The 22181-nt window shown below is 41.1% G+C and overlaps 1 protein-coding gene across 2 annotated transcripts in view; it reads right to left on the reverse strand.

Moving 5' to 3' along the window:
* EGFR (epidermal growth factor receptor) overlaps positions 1-22181 on the reverse strand; it is a 215176-nt gene that overhangs the window by 43437 nt on the left and 149558 nt on the right. For both annotated transcript variants that reach the window (XM_004383965.3, XM_023738321.1), the window contains 11 exons: positions 19246-19314; positions 18222-18340; positions 16608-16749; positions 14817-14933; positions 11852-11978; positions 11680-11753; positions 10727-10817; positions 6223-6422; positions 5149-5281; positions 3336-3426; positions 1084-1241 (listed from right to left, as the gene is read on the reverse strand). In XM_004383965.3, coding sequence (XP_004384022.3) covers positions 1084-1241; positions 3336-3426; positions 5149-5281; positions 6223-6422; positions 10727-10817; positions 11680-11753; positions 11852-11978; positions 14817-14933; positions 16608-16749; positions 18222-18340; positions 19246-19314 — 1321 coding nt within the window. The remainder of the gene's footprint in view (positions 1-1083; positions 1242-3335; positions 3427-5148; positions 5282-6222; positions 6423-10726; positions 10818-11679; positions 11754-11851; positions 11979-14816; positions 14934-16607; positions 16750-18221; positions 18341-19245; positions 19315-22181) is intronic.

Consider the following 22181-nt stretch of genomic DNA (forward strand, 5'->3'; position numbering starts at 1 on the left):
ATCACCTCCACCAATATCATTCCTACACAATCATCATCACCTCCTCCATCACCACCACCATCACCAACACTACCACCACCACCATCACCTCCACCCATATCATTCCTACACAATCATCACCTCCTACATCACCACCACCGTCACCAACACTACCACCACCACCATCACCTCCACCAATATCATTCCTACACAATCATCATCACCTCCTCCATCACCACCACCATCACCACACTATCACTATAATTAACTGAGAGTTCACTGCATTCCAGGCACTATTATAAGTACATTGCACACAGTAACTCATGATTATAAAAATCCTGTGAGCTATGCGCTATTATTATCCTAATTTACAGATGAGGAAAGTGAGGAAGAGAAAGGTTAAGACACTTGTTCAAGGTCACAAAGCTAGTAAGAGTTGGATCCAGATACAGAAAGCAAGGAACAGTTACAAAGAGGGCCGAGAACTTTCAGAGATACAAGGACATGTGAAATATTATATATGAAAACTTGGCCTCCTTTTCTGATTGTGGGAATAGTCCAGTTGGATTGCTAAATTCATCATTCAAGTAAATAAGATGCATACAAGTTTTAATTCACTTAGTAATAGCTTAGTGATCAATTAGTTAAGTCTCTTTAAGCAAAAATCCAGGAAACCCTAGTTTCATTAATTACCAGACAACAACAATCAGTTCCTATACTAATCCTAGTATTCTGGAGAGATATGTAAAAAACCTTTGATGAGAGGCAGAGGTGGTAGCTAGCAGGACCTATACTCTCATTTCATCTCTAGCTTATTCTTTCTTGTTGGGATGTGTCAGCATTGCAGAAAAGAGCTGTGACATAATAATAAACATATGAGGGACAGAGGAGTATTCCTACCAGCACTGTCATCTGCCCACAAACACGTCACTGCTGTTGCAATTTACGCAATGCCAAAACACTTTAAGTAACTGACCGAAATACAAACCTCTGCAATTTATTGCCTGGAAATTCTGGAGACATTTTCAATCTATGAATTTTCAAGAGAGGAAACATGCTTTGTTATTTTGCATTTTCTTTTCTAGGGGCTAGACCTGCACTCACCCGAAAGAGCAGTTTGAATGGCACAGGTGACACACGCGATTGGCATCTGCATACTTCCAGACCAAGGTGTTGTTTTCTCCCAGGATTCCTGCTGGGCAGGTCTTGACACAGTGGGGGCCGTCGATGTAGTGGGCACACTTTATACAGTTGTCAGGTCCCTGCATCAAGACGGACAAATATTTATGCAAGGCTATCTCCTTTTTGAAAAAGAAGTAACTTTTTACTTAAAATACATACTACAAAAATACACAAATGGTATAGAAGTTCTCAAAGTAGAAACAAGTCTTCTGTGATTGCTCTTGTCTGATATGATCACTGTTAATAAGCCCGCTGCCATCGAGTCGGTTCTGACTCATAGCATTCCTATAGAACAGAGTAGAACTGCCTCATAAGGTTTCCAAGGAGCAGCTGGTGGATTTGAACTGCCGACCTTTTGGTTAGCAGCCATAGCTCTCAACCACTGCACCACCAGGGGGCCACCACTGTTAATACCTTAGTAAAAAGTCTTCTTGACTTCAAATGCATGTAACACATAAAATCATAAAAGAAACTGAACTATATAATTATTGCATTTTGTTTCATACATCATGACCATCTTTCCTTGTCAAAACAATACTGACTGACCCACATGCATGTTTATATCTTTAATGGTCAGACACTTTTTTGCAGATCATATTTGAAAATAAAGGGAAGCTCTGAGGGAAGTAAGGCTTGCCGAGGCAGATTTAAGAAAGCCCTCATCTATGTTGACCTAGTGGCAAGAAGGTGACTGCAAGTGCCTAGGTGGTTGCTTAATTAACTAATATGCTAAATTTGGTTTGCTTTGTACAACTTGGAAGGTCCTTGTAACACTTACAGAAGTGAAAGCACTGGGCCTGCTCCGGTTTCATCCTCTACACCTCATAAAACCAAAAAACAGCAAAACCCATTGCCGTCGAGTAGATTCAGACTCACAGCGACCCTACAGGACAGAGTAGAACTGCCGCATAGAGCCCCTGGTGAATCTGAACTGCCAACCTTTTGGTTAGCAGCCGTAGCACTTAACCACTATACCACCAGGGTTTCCACACCTCAAACGGGGACTAAAATTAAAACCTTTAAGGAAGGATTTTCCAGGTGGCTACATTCTCTAACGTGTCCATTCAAAGGCTGAGCATACCCAGAGCCAGAACAACAGATGAGTCAAGTCAATAGCACTGATTAGTTCATTTCAATGGTGAAAATTTAAACAAACACCATGTCAACCTAAAAATCAATGATGTACTTTATATTCAGCCATGCTGGCACTCTATACCTCAAGTCACAGGCTCTTCATCTCTGTCTCATTTTGAGAGAACTTCTGAAAAACATTTCAGTTAGTAAATTTAGATACAGCTGTTGAAGAGCTCAAATCCAAATAGAGCTCCCTATACAAATAATATTGAGTTAACAACACAAAAACTTTGGTATGAGAAGGACCTGAATTCTCAACTTACGTTTTTTAAAAGATTACCATTGAACACGTGAAACTCTGAATTAAAGGTTCTTTCAAAATTCTTCAAATAATTACAAACTAATGGCAGTGCAGTGGATTAAGAGTTCAGCTGTTAACCAAAACGCTGGCAGTTCAAATCCACCAGCCACTCTTGGAAACCTTATGGGTCAGTTTTGCTCTGTGCTATAGGGTTGCTATGAGTTGCAACTGACTTGACGGCAATGGATTTTTAATGTTAAATAAGTTGATAACGTTTGATTAAAATGATAAAGCAATGATGACAGACGTCAGAAATAGTGAAAACTGGCTGACAATATACCAAGTCCTATGACTCCTAGCTTGCATGTTGTTATGATGCTGAACAGGTTTCAGCAGAGCTTCCAGACTAAGATGGACTAGGAAGAAAGGCCTGGTGATCCACTTCTGAAAATCAGCCAATGAAAACCCTATGGATCACAATGGTCCGATCCTATTGTGGACAGCGTTGCCCTGAGTCTAGGACTAACTTGACAGCAGCTAAGTTCTAGAGATAAAATCTAGAAAAGGAGTAAATACCCACTGCAGGCTTTCATGTTTTATGGTGACACCATAGCATGGGGATGTTTGACTGAAAAGGTCACAGGTGGGCTGTGTGATGACTTCAAATCAAACACAGCCACCTTCTCCTGTCCCTGATCTGAGAAGCAGGCTTGGTGTCCTTGGCAGCTACAGGATGACTTTGGGTCATCGTCATTGTTCTGCTGCTGTGGGAGTAAAGATAATCAAATGTGCTCCTTACGCGTCCTGTGCAGGTTATATTCATGGGCTGGGGCAGACATTCAGGATGGCACTGTATGCACTCGGATTTCTCCACAAACTCCCTTGGCCCTCTGAGAGAAGGAAGAAAGGAAATTGATGAATGCCATTTCTTGAGATCCTGCTTCAATATGCTATGTGGTTATGACTGTCTCCATTCATCTGCCTGGTTGCCTTCCTCAGAAATTCAAAACAATAAAGGCCAAATAGCTGGGACTCAGTTGGACTATACTGTAAGATAATAAACTGATTCCATTAATGGAATCCAAATCATGGATATTTAAATTAAACAGGACTAAAATGATAACCGTAGACTAAAGAGAAGGAATATTATACTTGCTCAAATGGTTACTTGTGAAAACAGCAATAGGAAACACAGGTGTGAAAAAATTTTGCTAGTGACATTTTCAACATTCTTCAAAGATGTACCGATCAATGTGAAGCAAGAAGCTGATGTTGGACCAAAAAGACAAAGTGGTTGTGACAGCTGTTAAGAAGAGAGAAATCTGCCTGGTAATTAGCTGCAGGCCTTCACTCCACACAGTGACCAAGGGGTGTTCACATACAGAAAGTGTGCCTCAAGTTCTCCCTTTCAGACAAAGAGAAACAACTCAACCGAGCATCACACATTGACTGTTTCCCTGTGCTTCTTCTCAGGTCACCACGCCGGCTAGTGGGGGCCAGTCTCGAAAAGCGAGCAGGTGTGCTGAACATCAGTATTCTCTACGCTAACTCGAGAGACTCCAGGGCACCTCCGACATGGCTGTCTTAATTATCTTGTCTCTTTAAAAGAGATGTGAACACTTAAAACATAAGTTATTTATAGTGGTTAAGATTGCACCAATATTTTTCATTTGTAAGTTGAAAGAGTTATATCAATTATTCCTTTTTTGTATTAAGTTAATGAACATATCAGCTTAAGGATTCCTACAGATTGAACTTGGTCTTCTCATTCTGCCCTTGAAAAATTCTGGTTCAAAGCTGTAGTCCATGCTCCGATTGTGAAAAAGCATGTAAGATGTCCTACAGGGTCGTCTGTAATTCCTTTCGGCTCTTCTCTATCACAGCATCTCTTTTTCTTTAATATTTTAAAAATTTGCTTTGGCCTCTATCCTTTACTTTTACTCTTGTACTAATTTATTTCTAGTCATTATTTGTGATCATTTGAAGCCTTACATCAGTATCAAGAGTCTCATAGTATTGACAGACCGTACTCATTGACCGTATTCACTGCAACTAAATTCAACAAACATTTATATGATTATTTCTTTGTCCATAAGCATAAAACAAATATTAACCAGGAACTATAATTTCTATTAATGTATTTTGACACACCAGACACAGTGTACTACAAAGACCATGGTCGTGGCATAAGAATCATTTATGATTATTCTATTTGTTTTGGGAACTCTGCAGCTTAAAAAAAATATAACCTACTTCCAGAAAAGTAGGTTCTAGAAGTTAATGGATTTTCAGAATTGAAATGCACAAAGCCTAATTCTACAGAGGATGGTGTTCCTTTCCGCTAAGAGCAGAACAGGAAATGAGCTTATCATGCAGCTGGAAGAATTTTGATTAAAACTCAAACGAGTGTAACAAAGAAGGTAATTTTACATACTTTTGACTTAGCAGGATCCCAATAAGCAAGAATAAAAAAAAGTTTGTTTATTTCCTATGGTGAGTAACAATTTGCTAAAAAAGCGAAAAGAATCAAGCTGAATAACTATAAATCTTCAAACACAATCCTGAGTTTTATTTTTTAATCAAAATGAAAGGATTAAAAGCTACCGTCTTACCCCTCCAGAATGTTGCACTTGTTCACACACTCCCTGCTTCGGCTGAAGTTGCGGCAAGAGACGCAGTCTTTCGGCTCCGGGCCCCAGCAGCCCTCTGATGAGCACAAGGGATGGCAAACGTGGCCTGTGGCCTCTGCGAACACACAATGAGTGCCAGGGTGTCAGGCATGGGCCAGAGATCAGAGTGACCACTGAAGACAACAGACGGATGTTCTGTTCTCTGTGATCCTGAGTTGTGCTCTCAGGGTCTCCAGAAAGAAGTAATGACACAAAATGGGCTCCCTGGGAGGCTGATTGCAAATTCTCTATTTCCCTATTGAGGGTAGCCTAGACTAGACCTGTTCAGTACTTTGTTGACAAATGCCAGGGCTGACGGTATGATGGTAATAATATGTGTTTGGCACCTGTTAAGTGCATTGCATCCAGAACTCCATTTAATTCTCTCCACAGCCTTAGGGCATGGGACGCCTTATTATCTTCATTTTATGGATGAGAAAGCTTAAGTCTAAAGAGATCAAGTAAATTATCAAGGTCTTGGAGCTAGAAAGGGCCAGAGTCAGGATTTGAATTCAGGTCTGCTTCTGCCAGGGGCCAGGGTCTCCTCGCCAGGCTGCAGTGCATTCCCCAGCTTCAAAAGCTGGGTTAGGGCTCTAAAACCAGAACAGGAAATGTTAATGCTAAACGTTAATACCATTCTTGTATGTGTGTGTGCACACGCGTGCGTGTCTTGTGTGTATACACGTCTACAGTCATTAGAGGTTGAAAGGAGCTGGGAGAAACCTAAAGCTAACGTCTAATTTAATTAATAATAAATTTAGTTTGTAAATTGCAAACAATTGGCAGTCTAAGACTGAAGGCATATTCATTCGATGAAATGAGAATGATCTGGAAACAATTCTGATGAACTTCATTCTGATAACTTCACAGTTAGGAACGTATTGATTTCTTTAATTTACTTCTTAAGGAATGAAAGAAATAACTGAAATGCTTGGGAATGGTCCTTCAATATTATAAATAAAAATAAAAGGTCCATTTGAACAATCTCCACAATCAAAAGAGAAGGCCGTTACTTACTGCAGTCCTTCTCGCCTCTGTTGTTTATAATTTTGGTATTCTGTCTTGAAGTCCCAAATAGTTTTTTCCAGTTTATTGTATTTGCATAGCACAGTTTTTGGTTTCCTGAAATGATCACATCTCCATCACTTATCTCCTTGAGAGAGCGTAATCCCAAGGACATTATGTCCAGGCCGACAACCGCAAGAGAAAACTGACCACTACGTTGGTGGGAAGAAAAACAACATGTGAAAAGTAAGGACAACATTCTATCACTAAGAACTTTAATCTGTTTTACCAGAAAGCCTTAGATCCACTACAAACATCTTCCATGGAGTGCAAGTCACACTGCTGAAAGGTATGCATTGCAACCTTTGAAAATGGCGAGAATTTTTTCAGCTCCTCCAGGGACAACCCAGTTCCTTGTTCATTTTAGTACTTAGCACTGCGGCTGAATAAATGCGTCTTGAAAGCCACTGTTTTATTTATGGCACGTTTGTTTTGCCTGGGAATTTAAAACATTTTCTAAGCCCTGAAACATCCAAATAAACTTTAAACATTCAGGTTTGCCTGTCTGTGTATCCATCTGTCCATCCATCCATCCATCCATCCATCCATCCATCCATCCATCCATCCATCCATCCATCTGTCCATATACATGTATTTATTGAACAAACTTTTACTGAGAAAACATGTCTCAAGCTTTATGCAGATTAAGAGCATGTTTCCTGTTCTCAAGGCACTCTCTGTCTCATGGAGATACAACCATATAAACACAAAATTTTAACCCAGTGTGATGAGTACCGAACCAGTTGCTATGGAGTTGTTTCTGACTCCTGGTGACCCCACGTGTGTCAGAGTGGAACTGTGCTCCACAGGGTTTTCCATGGCTGATTTTTTCGGAAGTAGATTTCCAGACCTTTCTTCTGAGGCTTCTCTGGGAGGACTTGAACCACCAGCCTTTGGGTTAACAGCTGAGCACATTAACTGCGTGCACCACCCAGAGACTCCTGTGATGAGTACAGTGATACTGAAATACACAGAGCATCGTAAAGCCTGGTGAGGGATTTCAAAGTTTTCCTCAAAAGGTGGTGTCTAAGATTGTGACAAGAAGCCCTGGTGGAACAATGGTAAAGTGTTCAGCTGCTAACTGGAAGGCTGGCGCTTCAAACCCACCCAGAGGTTCCATAGGAGAAAAGACCTGGTGATCTGCTCCCATAAGGATTACAGCCTAGGAAACCCTATGGGGCAGTTCTACTCTGTCCTATAAAGTCACTATGAGTTGGAATCGACTTGATGGCATATAACACCAAGATTGCGATGACCTTGTTAGCAGGAACTACGATATTTTCTTCACCACTCAACTCTGTACTAGGATTCTACAATGTGCGTGTTAAATGACCAGTGAAAAGCAGATGTAGAAGTTATCCAGACTAAAGGTGAGTCCTGCGGAACCACGAGAGGAGCAGGAGGGAAGAAATCACGTGCTATATGCTGAGAAACACAAGCGACGGGTGGACCATAAACCTGGAGGCAGGAAGGGTGGGAGATGGGTCTGGGGAGAGTGGGAGAGGTCAGAGCACAGAAGGCCTTGTGCACCTACTGGAGGAGTTTGGATAGTTGTCTGCAAATGGTGGCAGACAACAGGAAGGAGATTTGCATTTTTAGGAAGCTCATTTGACACCAGTATGGGGAATGGGAGAGTTGAGACAGGACTCAGTGAAGAGACCGATAATTAAGGGGTTGGATTATAAAGGTTTAACATATAATTTGGAGATTCCTTCTCTCCCCGTTTCTCTCTCTCTTCCAACCATTTCTCCCGTCCTCTCTGCCCCCTTAACCTGGTTCCCGAGAGGGGTGAGGGGCCCAGTGTCGGCGACCTGCAACTACCACCCTGACTTTGGCGGGCAGTGATTCTCTCCCACCAGCAGCACAGGTCTCGTTTTGGGGCCATCACACCTGGAATCAGGTCAGCCTGCCTCAGTAGCTGATGGAGACAGTCTCTCTTATGATGCGAGAACAGGGTCTGCCATCCAGATACACGAGGACCTCCCTGTGGGCCTCCAGTGCTTCCTTGGCATCAATTCACCTTTTCTTTCTCTCATCTTTCAGGAGAATGCACCAAGAACACATTTTTACACGTCCCAAATGCTATCCCATTCTTGTTAACAGACTTTTCCTGGGAGTAAAAAGACATCAACAATAACCCTGCTTTCTTCCAACTTCTTAATGGTGGTTACATTCCACACTTTGACTAATAATAGTAAGTCATAACATGAAACATTAAGCTTTTTACAATGCCCACCTATCAGTCCCCCTTCTGTGGAAAGCTTTGTCCCACCCAGCCCTACCCACAGTTGGGCTTCAGATACATGGGGCTTCTGGTCTCCTTGCGCCTCCCTTTCCTGCCTGGGTTCTTATGCTAATACCATGAGGTGCTCTGCTCCTCAGTCTCTCCCCCTGACCCTTTGCTGAAACTCTAAGCCAGCTTTTTCCCTCCTTTCTTTTCTTGTCCTGGAAGCATTATTGAGCAATTGCCTGATGCATAACCATCCAACACATGCCTGGGAAGTCTCCGGGCCTCTAAGGAACAGCCTGATAATGGTGGAACATCAACAATGAGACTGGTGATTTAAGTGCAAGACACCGTCCAGAGTCCTCTCCATCTCTGCAGGTGGTTCCTCTCTATAATGGCTCACAAGGCTGATAACAAACGCTGACCCTCTTTGGAGGCAGAAGCAATTTCTGAGCATCCCAAAGTGAAGGGTGGTGGGCTAAGTGGCTCATGGTCCAGTCCTGGGCAGGGGTGATGATCCTCCATGAGGGGACAACCCCTCCACAGGAAGAAAGGGGTGTGTCTTTTCCCTTCACACTTCCCCACCTGTCTCATTAGGGAGGTAGGGGGCTGGGATGTGGCGAGTAAGGACCAAGACTTGTCATTAGACTAAGGAGAGGAGGAAACTTGATTGACAAGAGGACAGAGAAAAACAGTACAAGTAGACAAGAGAAATACCTTGGGCAGGAGATTTTTTTAAAACTAGTAAAATAAGTTAACTAGTAAAACTAGGCTGTTGTTGTTAGTTGCCTTCGAGTAGACCCCGAGTCATGGCAACCCCATGTGTGCAGAGTAGAACTTCCCTCCACAGAGTTTTACACTGTGACCTTTTGAAAGCAGATAGCCAGGCCTTACTTCTGAGGTGCCTCTGGGTGGGTGTGAACCACCAACGTCCCAGTTAGTAGTCCAGTGCTCAACCATCTGCACCATCTAGGGACTCCTAAAATTAGGCTAGAGCAGTTTAATCACTTTGGAAGGAACTATGAAAGACGCAGAGAACTGGAATGTGCTTCCTATGAGAATACTGCCGTCGTCCATTTGGCACTGATTGGGGTTCAGGAAGATTCCTGCTATGCCTGAACATGTATTAAAGCAATGTATAGAAAAAAATGCTTGGAATTAACTGGTCAGCGTGTTGAGATTCTCCATGAGTTCCCACTAGAGATGCAATACAACACTGTTGTTTTTTTCTCTCTTGAAAACAGTGACTATGTTTGACTCAAGGCTATTAAGGACATCATTTTGCACAAAAATGCATTTCTGCTGTTCTGCCCCTGGTCTTGCCTCCATGACTCTGTAACCTGGGGATGTTGGCCAGCAAAGGGATATTAGAAGCACCCTGTCAACTAGCGGCACACGGATGCAGGTTACTTACACACGCTCACCCAGTACACCCCTGGAGACATAGCCCTCCCCAATCATTTTAAGAGTGAGTGTGGAGGGCTTATGGAGAAGCTAAGTAACCCCAAGAGCAGACCTGTCTTACCCTCACTTCAGGCACATGCCTGTTTCTTCCCTTCCCTTCTCTCCCTTCCCCTTCCCTGCCTCCTCTTCCTTTGCTTTCCTTATTTTTTTGTGATAAAATACATTTAAAGTACACGCCCCAGTTCTGGTGAAGAGGAGTGGCCCCGTGACATGGTTTAAGACAATAAGGTGTAGGTGGAGTTTCTGGGTGGTGAACAAGGATGTGGACTCAGCTGCATGTCTCCCACTGCTCTTTGTCCATTCTTCCTTCACATGCCTGGAACATGGACACAATGGCTGGCACTACAGCAGCCTTCTTGGGAGTATGAGGTTGAAGGCCATGCCCTAAAAATGGTAGAGCAGTTGGCTAGGAACCTGACAATATCATGGAGCCCTAGATTGTGTATCACTGGACTTCTCATTTTAAAAAGAAAAATAACGCATATCCTGTTGATATCCTTAAAACTAAGCACGGTGGAACGTGTTACCAGTCATCCAAGAAAACTGGTCTAAATCTCTTATCACTGTGTGACTCTTGGGCAAAGAAAGTATTCTTGAGAATTCAGAGCAAAGGTGGATTTCTGGGAAGTATCATTAGCTGTATGTTTAGTATCAGAGATGCATAGCCAAGACACATTTTGGAAAGCAATGTATATTTTATATAATCAGTATTCTAACAAATGAAGAAATAAAAAACCAGCCAAGCTTCAGCTGTTGTCAACTTACTGTTGCTTTGTTCTGCCACGTATGATTTCTAGGTTCTCAAAAGCATGGAGGTCAGTCTTGTTTGCAGGCCATGCCTGAATTAGCAAAAACCCTATAAAGCAGAAGGAAGGCTCAGACATATGCCACTTCCACATTCCTTTTTTGTATGTGACATTATTTTAGGATTCTCACAGACTATAATAAGAGCAGTAAATATGAAAACTTGAGATTTGATTCTTTTTATCATCTCGATTGAAAATATACACACACATGCATGTACAACCCACAGCAAAACTTTATAACAGGCATGCTGCTTCTTCCATGGAATTACACATCCCTTGTTATCGCTCTCCTAAAGCCTACCCCCGACCCAACAGGCTGTCCCCATTATGCTGCAGCCCTGAGACCCTTTCTGGGCTCCACACTTGACTACGCCAAACAGGCTCCTCCTCCCAGTTATAACTACCATTTATTGAACTGTTATCACATATATGGAATTTTACATGTTTTCCTTATATAAATCTGATGCTCGAAACAACCTTGCTATTTAGGTCTAATTATTCCCTTTTTGGAGATGAAGAAAATGGAGCTCGGATGCTAGTCACTAACCAATATCCTGTCAAGGGCCAAGAAAGTATTTGACATCTGGTCTACAAGACTTGAGGGCCCACACTGTTTCCTCACCTTCTTATCTACCCTCTACCCATTAAAGTATGTATCCATCAAGATGGCCTGAGCTGGGAAGAATGAGGGGCTAAACACGTTCACATGAAGTCCTGACCGACTTGAGTCTTGGCTTAATGTTAGTGTTTTCTGTGCAAGGGAAATTGCATTTTTTAGAAATATCAAAGAGCTAGTCATTAATGGAAGGATTTCAGAAGGAATGTTTGTATGTTAAGGGAGAAGCAAAGACATCAAAAAATTCTCCATATAAAATACTGATTTCCCACTTAGATTCATATGACAGTACAAACCTGTTATTTCTTTTACGGTTTTTAGAATATCCAGTTCCTTTGGATCTAGAGGTGGAGTGCGTGTGAAGGAGTCACTGAAACAAATAACAGAATGATTATTAACTATCAGGACCAGTTAAAAAAGCAGATTTCTTTTTTTCTCTCTATACAAGTAATTTCATCTGTTACTTACCCCTTAAATGCTACTGGGAGGATATGAAGGTCTCCACTAATAGAGGTGCAATTTTTGAAGTGTTTAATATTTGTAGCATTTATGGAAAGTGTGTCCTTAAACTCACCAGTTCCAATTCCATTACAAACTGTTAAGACAAGAGAGATGTTTATTGCATTCACATTTGTTGAATTAAGAATAACTAGGTTGGTGGTTCGAGCCCACCCACAGGCACCTTGGAAGAAAGGCTTGGTGATCCACTTTAGAAAAATCAGCCACTGAAATCCCTATGGAGCACAGCTCTACTCTGACACACATGGGGTCTCCACGAGTTGGAATTAACTGTAACTGGTTTTTGGAGTGTTCAACAGCGGGAAGGGAATTCTGGCAGTGAGGACTCTCCACCATGTCATCATTCATTCATTCCTTCACTCATTCAGCAAACACTCTGAAGGCCCACCGGGGACCAGGTACTTGGTAGGCTTTGGGGTTACAACGGTGATAGAAAGGAGACACTGTCACTGACTGTGTGGACTTGCATTCTCTTCCTCCCTATTTCTCACTTGGGCTATGGAATAGTTTCCTTCCTCTAGTTTGTCTCCATGATGCCACACTCCTCCTACAGTTGTCACTGCTGCTTCTGAGCACAGCTGTAAACAGAGTCCTCCGCAGAATCCAACTTCAATACCTTTCCATTGACCCAACTTGGTTCTGCAGCTTTGTCTTCTATTTTAAAAAAACGATACACAGATTTTTTTTTTTGATTACATGTTTAAGGTGATGGTTGAATAACATGTTGAACATAATTAATGCCACTAAACTGTACGTCTGAAGAACGTTGAAATGACACGTTTTGTTACATATACATTTACCACAATAAATAAAAGGTTAGATGTATTCATTTAAGAAAACGTTGAAAACACAGAAGATGAATAAGAAGGGAAAAATAACCAGAAATTCCTGTACCTACATTTAATATCTTGGAAAATTTCCTTCCAGTTCCTCTCTATGACTATATGGCACCAGATATTTAAGTTGATATATATATTTTTTCATGTATTATGCTGTGAACCTTTCTCATATCATTAAAACCATTCACAAACATGGTTTTTAATGGCTGTCTAATGTTACATCGTAGCAAACACTATAATAATTTTTACCACGTTGTTAACTGCCTTTCTTCCACTATGTTTACCCGTGTTTCATGCTACTTCTGTCTGGAATGCCCCTTTCCATATATGTGTCCTGAGGCCATTTATTAATTCATATCCACTCCTGAATTCCCATCTAAATCCCATCTCCATCATGAAACTTATCCGCCTGTTACAGTGCTCCCTTCTGGATACAAGTAGCAATGTTTGCTACCACATGGAACCTTACAGCACTTGACGTCTAAGCATGATCACTGAAAATCTAATTGTATCCCCAAAGCAGACTGCAAGCTGCTCCTTACCCTCTTCCTTTAGGGATGGGACCCTCCCCAATCCCCAGGCCTTCCCGAGGATGCCCTGCTTCTCCACTACCTCCCTCTGCACTCCACTCTCCATCAGGAGTCCACTTGCTACATGCAAAGAGACCTCCTGATGCCAACTCTCTGCTGCCGAATCCATTTTGCCTGCCGATGCTGGATCTTCATGCGCCTCCTGCCTTGTCCCTGTGGGCTGGCCTCAGCTCTTGTTCTAAGCAGGGGCTCTAATGAGGTCTGTCTTGAATGGCTCACTTGACCCTTCTATATTGCTGCATCTAATCCACTATTGGTTGTGAAATTCAGTAACCAGGCTTGTTTAGAATTCAAAGGATCTGACTGATAACCCAGAATCAGGTGGTTGAAAAACTAAAGAAGGTAGTTTCTCTGTATGATACTGTAGTGGTGGATACACTGCATTAAGCATTTGTCAAACCCATGGGACTGGACAAAACAAAGAGCGAACCCTAAGGTAAACTATGGACTTCAGTTAAAAATAATGTATCAATATTAATATACATTCATATACAATAATGGTTCATCGATTGTAACAAATTTACCATACCAAGGCAAAACCCAAAAAAACCAAACCCATTGCTGTCGAGCTGATTCCGACTCATAGCAACCCTACAGGACAGGGTAGAACTGCCCCATAGGGTTTCCAAGAAGCAGCTGGTGGATTCGAACTACTGACATTTTAGTTAGCAGCCAAGCTTTTAACCACTGTGCCACCAGGGCTCCTACACCAAGGCAAGATGTTAACAATAGGAGAAACTGTGTGTAAGGAGGAGAGGGGTATATGGGAATTCTGTACTTTCTGCTCTATTTTTCTGTAAACTTAATACAGCTCTAAAAAAAAGTCTATTAAAATAAAAAAATCAATGCCATGAAAGAACTTAAAAAAAAAAAAAAAAAAAAAAAAGTGGAGGGACTGGGGAGCTGAGAAACTCTTCCTAATTAAAGAAGATTACAGAGACACGATATCTAAATGAAGCCCATGACCCTTCATGGGATTCAAGATTGAGAAAAAGAGAAGCAACTACAAATGACTTTTTGGAACATTAAGGGGCAATTAGAATTAAACTGAATATTAGGAAACTGTACTGAATCAATATTAAATATCTGAGTGTGAAATTGTCCTTGGTTATATGGAAGAATATTTGTGTTTACAGGAAACGTATCCTGACATATTTAGGGGCAAAGTGTTATAATATCTGCTACTAACAGTCACACGATTCAGTAAAAAAAAACCACACACACATAGGCATATACACACACACAAATCCAAATACGGAGAGAGCGAAAGCTACATGGCAAAAATTTTCAAAATAAAAGTAGGTGACAATTGGCATTAAAGATACTCTAAGTATAGCATATGATATATAAAGAAAAGAACAACTATCAGAAGATGAAGAAAGAGATTTATTCAAAGCTCTTTTAAGTGTGATGCTGAGGTGCCTGGAGAGGGGGGTGAAATAATGCAGTCCCACTACCAGAGGAAGAGCCCAGATTACTTCCTACCTTTACGACAAGGCCCCTCACACTTTTTACACTTGCGGACTCCATCCTCCTCCATCTCGTAGCTGTCAGAACCGCAGGACCGGACACATGACCCATGGTCTGTCACCACATAGTTATCTGAGGACGAGACACGAAAGGCAGGTGGTGAAAGGGGCACCAGGTGTTCGTGGGTCTCACACAAATGTTCTCACGTCCCACTACAAAGGGGCTGATGAAAAGGACCCATAATCCTTTGGCTTGAAGACAAAGAATGAAAGGTTGGCAACAGAAAAGGAATCAAGTCAAGAGTCTAACAGCACTCTAGACTGTAATATGGAGAAATAGAGATATTTCATCATGGGCAGGAAACAACAGTGTTAGGGAGAAAACACCATGTGTGTGCAGAGCTGAAAGCCCCTATGTGAAGCTCTTTCTTTTTCTTCCTGTAGGTTCTATCTGCAGCACTTACAGTCAAAGCTTGGGTATTTATTAAAATGTGACCCTAAACAAAGACCACTCTTCCGCTGAAGCTGCTGTGGTTGAGGTTACATTTCATTCTTGTGGAAGACATTTAATTTTCCCTTTGTGGGTGTCTTTCAGATCTGGAAGTGCTTCATTAGTGGGGTACTGGAAGGACCAAGGGGTTCTCCTTTTTCCTGCCTCCTTTATCCATAGAGAAATTTATTTGTATTAACTTCCATTTTATTTTTTAGCAACTCTTTGTGTCCCTGTTTTGAGTTCTCCAACTAGATCCTCAAACATATTTACTAGACATTTGTCATTTTTCTTCTGTGAATTGTCTGCTTTTGTTTTCTTCAAAAACCATTCTTCTTTTTGTTCTCTATTAGGCTCTTGGAGTTTTCTTGGGGATTTTTAAGCTCTCTCTATCAAGCAGTATCTTAAAGATTATATCTTTGTTATACATTGTGGCAAATTTTTCTTTACCCTAGTTTCTCATTTATCTCATATCGGCTTTTTATTGTATTTAATTATTATTTTTTTCTGTACAGATTTTAATTTTTTTCAGGTACACAAATTTGGTAGGGCAAATCTCCCCCTCATAATTGTTCTCTTAAGAATTTTTCTTAGCTAATCTCACCTTTTAGATATCAAGATTGGTTTCTAAAGCCCTTTAATTAACCAACGCTATACTTTTTCTATTAGGAAATTTATGTCACCATTTTCTTAAACCCTACAGCCACCACTAGAATGCAAAAATAAACCATCAAAATCCAAACCAAAACAAAAACAAAAAGTTTTGCAATATGCCTGAGAGGTCTAACTTTCATCAGAAATTTAAGCACTAAAGAAGGCACACTCTCTAATATGACATACTCTCTAATCTAGTGGAGTGTCCTATTCAATAAATGTTTTGTCACAAGAGCTAAACAGTGAAATGGGCCAGTGGACTATGGCTTGCTGCCAATCAGACAAGTGAACACTCTGGGCCACTACAGTGGGCCCTCAGCATCCAGGGGGCCGAGCAGCAGGCGTCCTTCCTCTGGTTCCCAGCCTGGTTTCCATAGCACGAGTTCCCACAAGGACCCCCCCTTACGAGGGGGGCAGTACAGACCTCAGTGAGCAGTACTTCCTGTTCAGCATGTCACTGTGCTTTTCAGCAGGGACCTGGCCCTTCACTGCAGCACTCGATAGCATGCTCTTACCCACCTAACCAAGAGGCAAACACACCAACCTCCCACGTAAAAGGCACAAAGACAGCCCGAGACAGGGGTACTCAAGGGTTCCACGTAGGAGACACGATAGGAAACTGATACTTGATACATCAAAAGGTTTTATATGAGTGGAACTCACGTGGGCACTTCTTCACACATGTGGCGCCAAAGCTGTATTTTCCCTCTGGGTTAACATCCATCTGGTACGTGGTGGGGTTGTAGAGCATTAGTGGCGGACAGGTGTCCTTGCACGTGGCTTCATCTCGAAACTTGCGGCAGATCTGTGATAGGAAGGATGGCAAGCCAGCAGGGTCAGACTAGGCAAGGACACTTGGTGCCCAAAATGGATGAAGCACAGCGCTACTGCTGATTCCTTCCGTGAAGCTCCTGATACAGATCTTAACGTTCAGGTGTCAGTGAGAGCGGAAACATCTAGGAAAGTTCTTTCAGTAGAGTCAGAAAGATCTTTCTCTTGTATGTACATAGTTTTTCTTAAAATACTGTCCTATCTCTGACAATTTATGATTCTGATCAGAGAAAACACTAGTATCTTCTCTATTAATTTACAAAATTATGAGAGTTCACACATGGCAGCAGTACTCATGGAGTAAAATGACTTTTAAACACAATTTACACTGGGTTTCCCTTATAAAGAACACTTAAGGATAGATTTTAAACTTATTGCCAAACTGCAGATGTCTTAACTAGGAAGGGTGTCATGCAAACAGCAAGGCCAAATACAGTGCTGTTCTTACAAAGCATCTCACGCACACTCTTTTCCTTGGAGCTGTACATTAGAATCAGCCCTGTCTTTCCTGGCTTCAGGATTTAGAGGCTTCCTGTGGGATAAGCCATGCCAATCTGGTGGGTTAAAGCTTAAGGTGGGTTTCCTTTTCTGGAAAGGGGGCCCCACTACAGTTGGGGAGCACCCTGTGATCTTGGTGCTCCCTCCAGTATTCCTATCTTTTATATCTGCTATTGCTAGGACTTCCAAGCTGCTCCCCACCTGCAGGGCACCTAAATGAGGTGCTCAAAGCCTAGTATGGGCAACTGAGGCTTCACATTACAGTTTTTTCCACTAATAGGGACAAAAGTGCATACTTTGAGACCCCATAGGAGGATGTATCTCAGGAGTATCTCCTAAGGTGATGGAAAGAGCAGAGGGATTAGGGTCAAAAAATCCAAATTGAGTCCCAGCCATGCCATTCAAATCTGTGTGGCTCTGAACTGGTCTCTTAACATCTCTGTATATACTTTAGGAGACATTACAGTATCAACTCTCCAGATTTGTAATGGGAACTATGGGAAACAATAAATATCATGACCGTGATAGTGACGGTGGGGGTGGTGGCAACAATAAATATTAACGACCATAAACACGTACTTAGTGCTCATCCTATGCCCAGGTCCTGGATATGGACATGCATTATGCCACTTAGATCACATAAAAAACAGATACTTTATAACACCCAATTGTCAGATGAGGAAACTGAGGCACAGAGAGGTTATATAATTTGCTGAAGGTTGCATAGTAAGTGATGGAAGCAAGATAATCAAATAAACTTTGTTACCTGGCAAAATATCTATCTACATCTGCTATTAAGTATGCTCATCATTGAATTTCTCCCACAGGAAGCTCTTTAAATCTTGGGGCCAGAAAAGCCCACCACAGTGCTTTTTGGTTGGGGTGGGGGTGCAATGTATAATGACTGCAGGGCCTGACACACAAGGGCTAAACAGAGCTCCGTCTCACCAGGCAGTCACTCTCTCGGGGTCCCGTGCAGCCAGCGGCACACTGGTTGTGGCAGCAGTCACTGGGCGACTTGCCTCGGCAGCGTCCAGAACACTGCTGGGCACAGATGGTTTTGGTCACTGAAAAAGAGCAAAGATCACCCATGAGCTGAAGAGCACGTGGAGGACGGAGGGATCATTTCCCAGGGGTGTCACAGAGCACTTGCAAACAGTAAACGAAAAGGTGAAAAAAGGATGGATTGAGCGATTCTGGGGCTTGTTCCCCAATATTCACATTTGGCCAGATGAAATCAAACCATCATCCTTCTTTATTATACCTTTTGTTCTTATTTCTTTTTAGTCACTTGGGAGAGTAAACCAGATCAAGTCTAGACTTTTAGACCAGCTAGATAATTAGAGACTAGTTGGAACTGAGTGTTTTGGGTAATAAGGAAAGTACATACAAATAACAAAAGGCCCTGACAAGAAGTAGTGCTTAAGAGGACTTAACAGCCATGTTACAATGAAACTTAAGGACAGAAGGACAGACAGTCTTTAAGCTTACATGTCCCTGGATTCCATGGTCACTGAGAGTGTAGAGCCAGACAACCACACACATATCAGCTAATCTGTCTATCCTTAAGTAAGATGCCCCCAGAAAAACCCCTCTTGCTAAACACTGTTCATGCTTCTATGTAAGTGACTACCAATGAGAGAGAGAGAAAAAACAAGAAGTCTGGTGACTCATGTAGACTAGAGCCATCTTTCATTCCCAGGAACATCTCCCAAACATATAGTTTAGAAGGGGATGACTAGTAGATGAGGTGGCTGGCTTTCACTTATTTATGACAGTCTGAAGTGCCAAAAATAGCCTGCCCTGGCTGGACGGCATGCAGGGAGATTTGCGAGAATGTCACTCACATAACTGCTGACATCTGTCCTATAGGCAAGGGTGCTTTGTGGAGTCTTCGAAGAACAAACACAATCACTAAGTAGAAGTGGAAAGGTGGCCACATGTTTCTCTGAAATTCTCCTCACAGACTTACATTTCTGGCAGTTTTCCTTTCCTGCACCCCAGCAGCTTCCATTGGGACAGCTTGGATCACATTTTTGGCCTAAAATATAAAATAGTTAAGTTCATTTCTCAGTGAAAGGGAACCAATGAAGAGACACTGATGGACCCATTCCCAACTGTGTGTGCAAACTAACATTCTAGAAACAAAGAATGGTTTCCAACGTTCTTATTCTCTGTTTGTCTGTTCAGCGGCTAAGCTGGTTGGTTGGCTGGTTGGTTTATAAGATGATTAAAAAGATGTCCATGAGAAAAAAAAATAATAATGAGACATGTACTTTTATTTACGTTTCAGATGTAGAAACTGAGGCTAAAAGAAATTGTTGACTTGTCACAGGCTATATAAACTGGGATTTAAATTTCGTTTGGGCTTGGTGAATTTTCCAGTGTCTCCCACAGCAACGTTCAAGGTGTCAGGTATGGTTGGGTCTTTGGTATACAACCACTACATTCTTGCTATGTCCAGTCTTGGCTGACTGGGTGAACTAGTCATCTTGGCGTGACTGGAGTCTGAAGATAAATCTTAGCCTGATGACAATCTTTGTAAATGAAAACTCCTGGACTCCAAACCAGAGATAGGCACAGAACAGCTTGCATAGGGTGAAAGTATTGACAGTGTGTACCATTTTGTTGATTATGTAAAACCTCAGCTATTAATTTGCAAGCTGGAAATTTGTCTGAAAATTAACTGATCAATTAACTTTTGCAGTTTTTATAATTGATCAATTACAAAGTATAGCATCTAAGGTTTGTAATCTCATTTTATCTGCATTGAGAACTCTGAAGGCCAAAGTGCTATACCTATATGGAACAGGCTGACTATCAAATTTGTTAAACAGGAATCAGTCTATCCAGATATCTTTTACTGTGAAGACACAGTAACCTAATGGAGTTAATCGTTATCCCGAAGTCTCCCGCAGTCAGGGAGAATTTAGATTTCAAACAGAAGAGCTGACAGTTTGCCAAATGACTGTTGAACCAACCAGGACACCCTCTAATCTGTCTGATAAATTCTGCAGTCACCACCAGGAGTGAAGGAAGTTAATGCAATGACTGGCTCTCCTTGGAGTCATGGAAGACAGGGAATGGCTCCAGCAAGTGGATGGTGTGACTTTATATTGTGAAGAGAGGTGTGGAAAGAGAGAGAGGGCAAGAGCTGGAGAGACAGAGACAGATGAGAGACAGAGAGAATGAGAGAGAGAAAGAACCTAAGCAATATATATAAAAATGTTACAAGAGGTTGTCTCTGTGTAATGAAATTATGAGTTATTTTTACTTTTTACCCTATACATTTCTGTATTTTTCCAATTTCTGCTTTATGTATGTAATAGATGTATAAATCAAAAATATATTTTAAATAATAACCATTAATGGCATCTTTCTGTAACAGGGGAAAACATTTGCCAACCACTGAATTCAAGTTCTGTCTATAACTCTATTGTTAACCCCTTATGACAAAAAAGAAATTCAGACACATAATATAAAATATGGATAATAGAAAAAAAACCCACAAGGAAGAAAATGTGAATCATCCCATGGTAATCAATATAGGTATATAAGTATACTTATATATTAGAACTGGTATCACACTACACATTCTTTTATAACCTTACCAAAAAAAAAAAAAACAACAAAAAACCAAAAAACCAAAACCAAGAACCTAATAAAATGCTGTGACAAATTTTTTGTGCCTTTAAATATTCTTCTCCTAACATGATTTTTAATGGTATGGCTGTACCACAGTCTCTTTAACAAATCTCTTATTTTTAGACATATAATTTGTTTCTGATATTTTTATAAATAAGGCTGCAATAAATATTCTCGTAAAAAAATGTTTTTCTCCCTCTCATGATTCCAATTGCCCTATTATTTCCTTCCCTATTATTCCTAGAAGTGGAATTCATAGGTCAAGGGTGTGCCTGCGTTAAGGCCTTCGAAGCATATTGCCAAAATTTATACGCCCACAAGCAGAATATGAGAATAGCTGTTTCTCTACGCCCTTGCTGACCCAAGTGTCTAGATATCAAAAGGAACTCAAATCTTTGGCAAAGGCAAAAATAATGTCCTCTTATTTCGCCCTTCTTTTTATTACAGCAAGAAATAACATTTTATTTCTTGGCCATCTTACTGTATGAGTGTGTGTGTGGCCTGCTGATCTCCTTAGCTCATTTTTTTATTGGAAGGTTCCTCTTTTTCTTAGGACTTCAAAGACTACTTTATACGGCTTTATAAGGAATGATATTAACCCTTTTCATGGCAATTGGATATTATACAGTATTTTCCTATTTGTATTAACTTTTTTTCACATAGAAGTTTCCTAACTTTGTTTTTCTTCAACTTGATGTTGTAAATATTTTTATGTATCTTTCTAGCACTTAAATGGAGCCCTCGTGGTGCAGTGGTTAAGAGTCAGGCTGCTAACCAAAAGGTTGGCAGTCCGAATTTCAGTATTTTGTTAAATATATTTAATATGTTTTTGGAATTTATACTGGTATATGGAATGAGTGATGAATTTAATTTCCTCTCAAGTAAACCCATGTATACTAACTTAAAATCCCAAGTTATAGCAATAATCAAGTAATGCTAGAGCACATTGTATAACCTTCCTGAATCTCAGATCCTGTTCCTTAAAACAGTTAAATGATCTCATAGGATTTTTTGACTAAATGAGACAAGTTACTAAGAAGCACTGTGGGGCCTGCAGTGCTCTAGGCAATGGCATGGCATTTCTCTTTCCACAAGGAGGGTGGTGGGCTTCTGAACTTGCCACTGCCACGGAAGTCATGAGGAAAATATAGGTGGATGGTGGTTTTCTACCTTCCCATATGACTAACCTAAAAAAAAAAAAAATCCTTTATGGTTTTTCACACTGATTTTTTCACCAATCATTTAACCGCTGGGAATGACTTA

Source organism: Trichechus manatus, unplaced genomic scaffold (genome assembly GCF_000243295.1).
Source record: "Trichechus manatus latirostris isolate Lorelei unplaced genomic scaffold, TriManLat1.0 scaffold00114, whole genome shotgun sequence".
NCBI classification, from domain to species: Eukaryota; Metazoa; Chordata; class Mammalia; order Sirenia; family Trichechidae; genus Trichechus; species Trichechus manatus.